Source organism: Dermacentor silvarum, chromosome 2, assembly GCF_013339745.2.
Source record: "Dermacentor silvarum isolate Dsil-2018 chromosome 2, BIME_Dsil_1.4, whole genome shotgun sequence".
In the NCBI taxonomy this organism is placed as follows: Eukaryota; Metazoa; Arthropoda; class Arachnida; order Ixodida; family Ixodidae; genus Dermacentor; species Dermacentor silvarum.
Window position 1 is genome coordinate 212141099 of NC_051155.1, and position 11641 is coordinate 212152739.

General features: G+C 46.9%; 1 protein-coding gene across 1 annotated transcript; it reads right to left on the reverse strand.

Moving 5' to 3' along the window:
* Nucleotides 1–3327: 3327 nt before the first annotated feature.
* Nucleotides 3328–4977, reverse strand: LOC119440690 (forkhead box protein L1). Its single transcript, XM_037705580.2, has one exon. It carries the CDS (start codon nucleotides 4846–4848, stop codon nucleotides 3748–3750), a length of 1101 nt encoding a protein of 366 aa, XP_037561508.1. The 5' UTR covers nucleotides 4849–4977; the 3' UTR covers nucleotides 3328–3747.
* Between the last annotated feature and the right edge of the window lie 6664 nt (nucleotides 4978–11641).

The following is an 11641-nucleotide window of genomic DNA, read 5'->3' on the forward strand; positions in this document are numbered from 1 at the left end:
TTACATGCAAATATAGTTGTGCACTGATTTGTGCGAACCGTAAAGTGGAAGTGGCGCAATTACAGAAAGTTAACCGAACGACGTATACAATACGTTCGGTTTCATTGTGACTTGCGCAAAATATGCGAAATTTGACCGAGAGAGAGATCGAGAGAGAGCGAGAGTTTAATGATTTCCGGCGAGTTTATACTAGCCACATGTTGTAGTAAAATTTTCGAGACCGCGCGCTTTGTACTTTGCTGCGTATACGAAATAATGATAACGACCAACGTTAACCACGCATCACGTATATATATAAGTGCACCTTACACACATGCGCCAGCAGAAACCTCTGGTTTTAGTCAGCAAAGATACGAGTTCTACGACAAAGTTCAAACTACAGTGTTTTAAACGAGATGTCAAAGATTATATGTTTTCGCACATGAAGCAAAGCGCTGGCTGACGGCCATGTGCGTTTCGAATGTTGTTCTAAAACAAAACATTGTTTTCCAAAGAAGCAGATCATCCTGAGAGACGAACACAGCGCTGGGACGTAATCGCATTTCAAGTCGGTTTTCGTTCTTCACAGGCGCTACGAACCGTGAAAAGCACATTTGATGTTGAGATTCTGAGCACAACGTCCCGTACGTGGACAAAGATGACCGTCTCTTGGTTGTTGTTATCGTAAAAACCGTCTTTCTTTGCCTATAAACACTATATATAGACGCGGATACAACATCGCGTGGTGGGTTGCCACGTTTGCGCCGCGCTCTGGATTTTCATGTCATCTCGCAGTATTCGAAGCGAACTTCGCGAGTGCTTTTTGTCGTCCAGAACGGCACAGTGCATGGTGTATAGATCAAATTAGTCTCAATTTTCTCGAAAACTGATGGCAAGAACATAACTAAACTATATAGTTCACTACAGTGCAGCGGGCGTCTGATTTTATATCTGGTATGGCTACTTTACGTAATCCGTCAAAAAAAGTTTACACCTTTTGGACGTATCTTAATTGTGTCCAATCCTGTCTTGCTTGCGTCTCCTTTCTTGAAAACTCTTTGCTCGCTACTTTCTTGTCAAGAATGATTTGCAACTTTGATAACGCTGATCCTGTTCGTAATCTGGTAGTACCGGGCGCGCAACGTTAACGAAATGAAAGGCGCGCAAGATAAATTACTATCATTTTTTGGTGACAAGAAGCCCCGAATGATGGAATAATGTTCTTTTTTTTAGAGTGATCACTTCCGAGTTAATTTTGCGAAAGAGAAAAGGTAAGTCGTAATGTATTGTACAAGAGATTTCAGGAGGTTATATGCCTGTGCTGAGCGGAACTATATTACTAAAACAAATATCGGGCTCGATCCACTTGAGCGCAGCCCCAGTACGGGTGTATTTTATCAAATTCAAATTGTTTGCGTCGGTTGCGGTGCGCGCATGCGTGCTTCAAATGGCCCTGTCGCGCACTTAATCTTGTTCACCCGGTGCAGAAAGGCGAAGCCGTGAAATTTATTTACGATGCAGAAGCTCGAAGAGACGCAGCTTTAGGCACCGCCAGCTATACGTTTATACTACAAATCATGCTTGCATGCATCATGTTAGAACGGAACCAGTTGTGCTATTATTCGGGCAAGTGCCGCACTGGAGACGTAAGGACTCTAACAGAAACCATGCGATGTAAATGGACATTCACGTTCATTTACAATATCGGAACCGCCGGGACGGACACTCTTTGAATATCTTAGGCATTGCGACAGCTGCGAGAACCATTAAAATGACTATGAATTCGACCCTCGCTTTCGAAAGTCTTATAGATGACATGAAGAGGCCCGCGTGACGTCACGAAGACACGCTTCCGATTCTGTTTGTCTGCATCTCGCTGCATATCGTAGAAAACTGCTGCATTGCGAATAAAAGGATAGGTTTATTTAAAATAAATAGTGGGATTAAAGTGTCCCGAACTGCGCAGTGAGTTGTAATGAACTCCGTAGCGAAGGGTTCCGGATTCATTTTCCCCACCTGGGGCTCATTAATGCGCACCTAAAGATATATATCGAAATGCGGTGACCACAGCCGGGAGTCGAATCCACGACCTCGTCCTCAGCAGCAGAGCACCATAACCACTGAGCTACTGCGGCGGGTGGAGATTTGTTTCATGAGGCTACAATATATATATATATATATATATATAATCTATGATACCTCACTGACAATGCAAGAGACACTCAGGTGGACCACGGATAGAAGCCCGGGCTGGTCGAATCGGTAAAGCAGCGCAGAAGACATGGACACAAAGGAAGACGTATGGACGCCCTTACTAACAACTTCGCTTTATTTGATTACACTTGCGTATATACTATACGTATATGTGTATAGGACGCTGTGCAAAGAAACCGTAAAGCAGAAAGAAGCATAAGTTATGCTGTGTCTTTTCTTTGTATTTTTTGTGTTATTTACTTATTTTATGTCCATGTCTTTGGCGCTGCCTTATAACGTTGCTAATATCACGTGAAGCAATTACAGGTAGCGATTTGCCATACTATAAGGCCCCCTTCAGATATAGCAGAATCATCGTCGCCGCCATATCAGCAATTCATACGATATATAAAGCAACGAACAGTATACGTTCGAGGCAGTATACGCACTCGAACCCTTCTTCCAATCACCTTTTTATTATGAATAAAGTAAATGTTCGGTAAATCCTTAGTCATGCATTCTACAAAAATAAAGTGTTGCTAACCAATCATTATGCTTATCTGATGTTGTTGAGACTAGAAATACGAGGAAATAAGAAAAATTCACGCATTCAGCAAGTTTGTGACGAAAAATAATGCGCACTCGATCATTACCTATGTAACAGCAAGGTCAATTATATATATAGGCTAAAAAGTACAAAATAAGAAAAGGAGTACATACTTTCGTGTGTGGGCAGTGCGGGTCTATAATGAGGTTTTTCTCAATATAACTGCGTGTGAAATAAAAAGAAAAAGTGGCGGCAATATGTATTACGTAATATACGTACAGTCATCATTCAAGATTCACACGCCGCCTACCTTCCTGCAAGTTCCAAATAAAAAGTGCGAACGAACCGTTTTGGTATTTTGCATTGAAACAACGCGATGATTGGTCTGAGATTATAACATGAACCCTACCGCAAGAAATTAAAAAGGAATAGACTACACCACAATTTTTCATCACCTTGATTATATTTACTCTGTATTTGTTGTCGAGATTCTCAAAGAAATTGTGTACTGCATGTTCGAAAGTACTAAACATGCACGTTTTCTCTTTACCTATACAGTCTCTTGGTGGTTTCCATAGACTGTCAGCTACACATTAACAAAAATTAACAAAAAATGTTTTATTGAAACAGTCACTTACATATTGCTTGATTTTGCGGAGCGGCTTTTCATTCGAGTCTCTATATACATTGTCTCCAAGTTCAAAGCACATCTGTGTTCGTAACATACGGCGTGAAGCCAGCTCCGGGGCAACCACCTTCAACTCGGTCCTGAACAGACGTTTTCTCCCTGAAAGCCAAGGTCAGACGCAGTGTTCCTCACTGGATCCCTTTTCTCGACGGATGACTAGCAGTGTCCCTACAACGCACCGTGGCACATGTGAGAGAAAGGAGAGCGATGAACATTGGAGCCACTTCTCGGACTACGTTCACATGTACCTCTGCTATAGACTTCGAGAAGCAGAGACCACGCTTCCATGGCAAGGCTTGCTTACAGTGACTCTAAGTCGGACGTGTCACCTGGGAGGCGATCAGGGTGGAGCGCTCAGCTTGTCCGCTTCGGTTTCCGAAACGGAGGGCGACGAGCGTGGGTCTTGAAGCGGACACCAGCGGTGCAGCATTTGCTCTTGGTGCTGTGCTCTGAAGAGGGACAGGCGCTCCTGGTGAATGGCTAACAAAGACTGCGGCTGGCCGGGCCACGTTCCCTGAAGTGCCATGGACTCCAGGGGACAGCCAGCGGGCGGCAGGGGCCACGGACTGCCCGGCTTCGACGGCTGCTGCTGCTGCTGCTGCGAGCGTAGCTCTAGCGGCAAGGGGTCCGGCGCCAGAAGACTCTCCACGTCGAACTGACGTTTCTTGAAGGTCACCGACAGCTTGTGCGTCAGGCCCACGGAGGTGCCGTCCTCGCCCCAGATGGCGGCCGTGTGCTGCGATTCTAGCGGTGGCTGAGGTTGAGGAGGGGGCGGCGTCGGCGTCGGACTGTCGTCGTCGTCGGGCACCGAGAGACCCATGTGCCTGCGTACCTTGCGCTGAGCCTTGCGGCGTCGGAAGTCGCCCTTCTTGAAGTCGTCCACGTTGGCCGGGTGGATGGCCCAGTAGTGGCCCTTGCCGTTGGCACTGCGGCCGGCCTTGACGAAGCAGTCGTTGAGCGACAGGTTGTGGCGGATCGAGTTTCGCCAGCCGGGACCCCGGTTTCGGAAGTACGGGTAGTTGTCCAGGATGTACTGGTAGATGTCGCTCAGCACCATCTTCTTCTCCGCCGAGCTGAGGATGGCCATCGCTATGAGACCGATGTAGCTGTGCTGAGGTTTGGGCTCCTCTTGGACGAACCGAGACCTTGGGTCGAACCGAAAGAAAGGCGGGAAGCCGAAGAGGCTCTCGGCTCCGGGAGGAGGCGCGTACGGACCGAAGGCGCCGGCGTAAGCCCCAAGGAGACCGGGCTGCATGATGCGTAACCGACTGGCCTGGCTGTAGTCGAACAGCTGCAGGCGCTGGTACTCGACGAACGAGGGCGGAGGATGGGCCGCCGAGCCGAACACTTGCAACGCGCCTCCGGGTCCGGCAGGCTCCACTGGTCCCCTCATGCCGGTCAGCTGAGCGCACGAGGAGGCGTCGGCCGAGCTGGCGCACATGGTCTGGTCTGTGGGTTCTGCGGCGCGCCTGCTTCGCGAGCGTAACTCGCCGCGCTTATTCTTGGCCTGGCGGCGGTACGATTTTCAGGCGAGCGCGCCAAGATTGCCCGATTTAGCCAAACCGGAATGACAGGCCGTGATTGGTTCCGGGGGGGTCTCGACGCCTTCTCGGCGATCGATGGTGCCGGCGCGCAGTCGCCCGTTGGTCGGCCCGTCCCGACTCGGCCGGCCAATGGGAGGGCGCCCTGCCCCGCACGCAGCTGGGGTTCGCCCTCCGGGGCCCCGCGGACGCTCCGGTTCCCGTCACCGTATTTTGCGTTCCCCCCCACCATTATGTTCGCTTCGGGAGCTGATGAGGCGAGGGAGGCCAGCGTGCGCGGGACGCTGCCGGAAAAGGAGAAGGGCGACTTTCGCATTCACTTCGCTAACGGAGGGGAGCTTTCAACAAAGGCGAGCTTAGGGGGTCGCTTTGAATGGGTTGCTCTCGGCCGCCCGAGTTTTTCGGTAATGAATAAGAAATGTGCAGTTTTTTGATTATGTCCCGCCGGTTGATCCTGTGTTTAATTCGAAACGACCCTCCCTTCACAGTGGAAAGGATCAGGTCTGCGTGCTGAAAGACGACGAGACGCAACATTCTCCATCTGTACAGCGCTTCGGCTTTGTTATAAAATACACGTTCTTGAAGGAGTGGCGAAAGGACGTTTCAAACCAAGAGCAACGAGCATGTTCTTTTTTTCCCTTCTTTTTTCTTATTCGACGAGACGGGCAACGAAATAAGCCGGCTGAAACGACTCGGTAAGCACGATAAAGTCCTCGTTTCACCGTTTAGTTCTTTTTGTTTTCGAATCGTCCAGCTAACCAATGGCCTGTTGGCACAAACTGCGTCCTTCATTGCTCGCGACATGTCGGTTTTATTATAGTTTGCTTTTGTTGTGAATATTTTTACACGCTAATCTTCCGGCTTGATAGAATAAACCTGCTTACTTTAATTCAGGTAACATATACACGCCATTCTTCAGTGCATCGTATGACAATATTGAAGAACGTATTACAGAAACAGCAGGCGTCTTTCATATATAGTCCATCATAAGGCCCCACAAAGGAACTATATTTCTCTTTCAAATAGACACACTGAAAGCTGAATAATAATTCTCGCAGCTGTCAATCACCCATATACCCGCCGCGGTGGCTCAGTCAGCTAAGGCGTTGCGCTGCTGAGCACGAGGTCGCGGGATCGAATCCCGACCGCGGCGGCCGCATTTCGATGGAGGCGAAATGCAAGAACGTCCGTGTGCTTGCGTTGTAGTGCACGTTAAAGAACCCCAGGTGGTCAAAATTAATCCGGGGCCCTCCACTACGGCGTACCTCATAACCAGAACTGGCTCTGGCACGTAAAACCCTAGAAAGAAGAAGAAGTCAATCTCCAAATTCTGCACTAATTTCAGCGGGCAGCGTTTGAAATGGTGTACATTTCATCAAACAAAGTTTGTGTCTGACTTCTCTGAGTGTGTTCGCGCGCATTTGTGTCTTCGTTCCTCGCGTCTTCGAACGCTAGCTGTACTCTTTCGCGTCGGGATTACAGCTGTCGCTGTGCTTGCTTTGAGGCCCTCTGCACAAAATAATTTGTAATAAAAAAAAGAACACGAAAGAAAGTTTAAAAAGTTAAAGTTAAAAAGAACACGCAGATCCAACGCAGCGTATAGGATTTTAATTGACGCGAGCAACCTTGTTTAAGCTAGCGAGGTAACAGCAGTAGCGGATTGCATGCATGAGCACATCCTCGTCGTATGTGTAGCTGTTAGGTCAGTGTCACTTGAGGGCGATGACAATGTACAATGCTTATCGACGGAAGAGCGTTGGTGAGAGGTGTATGGGGACACAAAAAGCTATATACGACAGATATCTAAAGACCAGGCTTTCATGCAACTTATATACTCAACTCAAGATCCTGCATGAATCTTAAATATTTTCCGAAGTATATATAGCTTGGTCACTTTTAAATAATCTGACAGCTCAGTATTTTTGCTGTATAACTTAAATACGTACTTTTCAGATTATCTTGTACTGCAGTATTTACGATACGCCTTTCATCAATAACAGATGCATGTGGTATATGTGCGCAACAAGTTCGTTGTGGCAGACGTGCCCGTACACAGATATAAAGATTTAAGTTGGCCGGTCCCGCCCATTTCGTCATTCTCACAACCGTTCGGGACGGCAGACTTACAGAATATACAAAACCAAATACGAAATAAAGAAAGCCTGCACGGCTCTCAAGCTTAATTCACAAGTCAAAGTAAACAAACCTACCGTACCCTTCTTGCAGCAGCCTTACAATGATGTACGGTTCGCTTTAGAATAAGAAGGAAGACATTTTGCAAAAGTTCATCAGTCTACATCGGCGACACTGCAACTGAAGTCACCTGCAACGATGGACACCAATGCCCGTGAAACAACGTTGGTGCGGCCTTGGCCTTACTTGATAGAGTTTTTTGAAGGTGTGGTAATCTCTGAGAAGGGTGTCCAAGCGCAATACAAGCTCTACCTACCGAAGACCAAGATCTTATCGACAAGAAGAACGTCCATTTCTTATCTGAGAAAGCACATGAAGGTAAGTTAGAAGGAGACGTTTCATTAACTGCTTCCTGTTCAGGAGGTAAATGGTATACGATAAGGTATATAGGTAGTCATTGTTGTCGCGCATCTTTGTTGTAGTGTATAGTACCACTTCGCATTTGCTGGTGCAGTCTAACTTACGGTTCTACGTGTTTGGCTACTTATTGCAAAGTTTAATATCATGACAAAGAGAAGGTATACCCTGAAACGATGAGGATGAAGAATTAGACAGGATCCCACAAGGGCTTACTGGCAACTACCAATTAATTGAAAGAAGCAGGTATACTTATAAAAGCCAGCAACATTGACTGCGTGTTCGCCACACCTGTATGCAACTGTATACTTCACAAGAGTCAAAATCAGAAAAACCAATAGACAAGGTGAACAAAAATGGCACGCACTTCATTGTATATTCCATAAAGAGCATGCGGTGCCCAAAATCTCAGCACGACGACTTTTTTTTCTCCCTCGAATAGTCTCAGCCTGTATAGGAGAAGAAATAGGTGCCAGATTCGTTGTGCTGTCTGCGTATACTTACAAGGTGTAAACCCAAGGATGTCTCTGCTGTACAAAAATATATCCTGCGTTTCAAGAACTATTTCAATGGCGCCGCGCCATCGAGCGCGCATCTGTGGAGCGTCTCTTCAGCATCGGAGGGAACGTGTTTTTTTTTTTTTTTTAAAACATGGGCAAATTGTCATATTGCTGCTTTCAAAAGCAGCTCATCCTGCAAGCCAGTGAAGTTTCTGGTAAAAACTTCGGTTCGTTTTACCATCATTTGCGCTTCGGAAATCTTGGAAGTATTTTTGAAGTAACGCGCTTCTTTCTAAACTAGCTGCGCCGTCTGGTGCCGCTGCCGAAATGGGCGCGCGTGGCCTCCGTGACGAGAAGCGTGGCGCGTGCGAACGCCGAGAATTGTTCCCTCGCTCGACGCACACCCAGTGGCGCATACATAGTGACCCAAGTTGGTGAGAGGTTCATCGAAGAGCAGCATTCGTGGTGCAGCTTGCTAAAGCATTGTCTTGAAAGACGTTCATCGAAAATCGGCACATATATACCCGCAGTGCAGTTGTGGCGCAACCTGCTAAAGCGTCGGGTGGCTGTCCTTGAGGAACCCGCGCGACGTGAGCTCGATTCCGCCCAGCATCGGAGAAATTTGTCATTGTGGAGCTTGAACAGTTTGAATCGTAGAGGTTCAGTGAAGACCAACGCAGACCGATTAGCCCATTCCCAATGCTCCAAGTCGGCGTCAAGGAATTTCATCCAAGAGTGGTACATACGCAGTCCCGCATCTGCACTGGCCCATGTTGGCAGGAAAGAGGTTCTTTGAAGAGCGGTACATATGTGTACACATTGCCACATATATGCTCAGCGACTCAAGTTGGTCAGACAGTTGGTTTAGAACCCCGTTCTCTCAGCACAGCAGCCCGCTGCTCTAACCATTCGACCATAGAATAAGACACGTTGACCTAGGTTGGTGGGAAAACGGTTAGATACAAACATGCATGGATAAATAGCCCTCGGAAAGTCCGTGAAGTACTATAAGAATGCTAATGCATTATTGCATCTTCAGAGTATCTTCTATAAGCCTACGAAGTACGACTTAGGCTTCATACCCATTGTGTGTCACCGTGGCACATTCATTCTGGGAGATAAAAAGGCCAAGAATGACCCAAGTGGCCCAAGTAGCCTTGAAGGCCAGACAGCAGCCAGCGGCAATTTGTATATTCGGGCACATACCCTAGTACGTTGTCTACTTGACAAGACACCGGCAGTCAAAACATACTTAGTGGTCCAAGTTCGTATACGGGGTGATCACTTTTAGTTTTTACGGATTCTTCTTTAAGTACGCCGATGGCAGATAGCATAATTCTTGTACTTGAGCTGTATTACTCGAAGTGGCGGACATTACTATAGCGCGAGAAATCGAAACACATGTTTAAGTAATTAACAGAAATTCACTAAATAACTTCTTAATTATTCACGTTATGGTACATATGGCAATTACTACATCTTCAGAGTATCTTCTATAAGCCTCAAAGTACGACTTAGGCTTCTGCAGCGTCAGTTGTTCCTACGAAGTACAGGATTGCGATATATCTTTCTGCTTCTTAGTATAGTCTTTAGCACACTGAACGACAGCACGGTTCGAACTATCTCTCATTTTCTTTAAAGCTTGATTTGCCTTTCTTTTTAACCGTGAGGAACCGGCTAACCGCGAGGGCCCCTATAGTAATGAAGTGGCTAAGAAGTGAGAATAACAACACATTTTACGTAAGGAGCAGCTGGCTAAATTGACAGTGCTATAGGCTCGGCATTCTGATCAAGGTTGCTTTGAACCCAAGCATAGTGGAACATTAGCTAGAACTACGGCGTCACGATTCCAGAAGGGCAAGTATACGCATGAGTTGGGGACAGCGTGAAATCGAACACGGCTTTGCCCTGCAGTGGTCTTAAACGGGCTGTTCATCAGTAGCAAGAGAAAGTGACAGTGATGATCATAACCAGGAGGATGAATGGACTATGTTGACGACATAGTAGGATGATGATGATGAACAGAAAGGAAAAATGATTATGATGGACTGCGATGATACTAATAAGTAACGAGTAAGCGAAAATGTACAAACCTTTCTGCTACCTTCCCTTCAAAAGGCGGGTTTCTCGCATTTCAACCGTGGCTATATATCGCGGCCAGAATTCGAACTCTCGACCACGTGACGAGCACCATCAAGCTAAATTTAAAAATTCAGTTCAGAGGTTTTGCGTGCCAAAACCACGATCTGATTGTGAGGCATGTGCGTAGTGGGGGTACTCCAGATTAATTCTGACCCCAGGGTTTCTTTTAATCAGCATCATCATCAGCCTATATTCACGTCCACTGCAAGACGAAGGCCACTCCCTGTGATCTCCAATTAGCCCTGTCTTGAGCTAGCTGATGCCAACTTGCGCCTGCTTTCTTTCACGTGCACCTAAATCTAAGTACACGATCGTTTCTGCATTTGCGTATAAGGTGCACAACCCTGCGCTTTCGGAAACAGTGTATGAAAGCTATATATCAGCTGCTAATGACTACACAACAGTACGAAACGTAGACAACAAACTGACAAATGTTGCTTCAAGTGTTCCGCTTTTATTTCCTTTATTATGTGCTCTATCTTATATTTTCAACTGTATACTGCAGCTTCAAAATTCTCTCATAGGGCGTTTATTAACGGTGGCACGCGCAAATGTAAGGGCATTAAAGAAGCACGAAAACATTATACACTATAAAAAGTCGGCACTTTAACGCTTGTCAGAAATGCTAAAGGATGAATCGACGGGTCGAGTACAACAAAAAAAAAGATGCACAGAGACACATGAGCGTCACTACCATGATTCAAAGCACTCAGTCACTTCGCAACACAAGCACTGCCGGCCACAGTGAAAGATAAAGAAATAAAACAAAAGCGTACATGTGTGGAAAACGTATACTCCCGCGTTTTCGCTGCCTAGTAACCACGCTTCCGTCAATTCGTCGCAGCTTTTCGGACGCACGAAAAAAACTTGAGTGCTACCGCTTCTGGGCTTTTCTGACTCGATGCAGACTGAGACAACGTCACCATCCTCGCAATCGTGCCACCCCCCCCCCCCCCCCCCCTAAAAAAAAGAAAAAAAGAAAACGAAAGAGAAAAAGACGGCGGGTTTCTTTGCACTGCACACAAGTGCTGAGGCAAAGCGAACACCCGGGAAGCGAAATTTGATTGTCGCCTCTCTTTCGCGCTCTTTGAACGCACTTTCGCTGCGCTCGAGATGCTCCATGGTTTTGTCGGTCTGATTCGCGCGCGCGCCGTCTTTTCTCTTTCTGCTGCAGACGTGAGTACGAAGAAAGCTGAGAGAACAAGAGATTCCCCTCTCTGTATCTATAACCGTAAGGCTCAGGTGAAACGTACTTGTGCGAGCGCCCGCGACGTTCGTGCTTTCCGAGTTTAGTGTTCCGGTTGGCGGGAAACTCGACGGGTACAAAATAAAGCTCTTCGTGTGTACTTTGACGCGTCGCAAAACGACATCTTCCTCTCGTGGGGCGAAGGCTTTCAGCCTCGCTGTACCCTGCGGCGAAAGTTGTGGACGCTCCATTCTTCTTCTTTTTTTTTTTCCCGCTGCACAAGAGGCGCAGTAAAAGAGTGGTGAATGTAGCTTT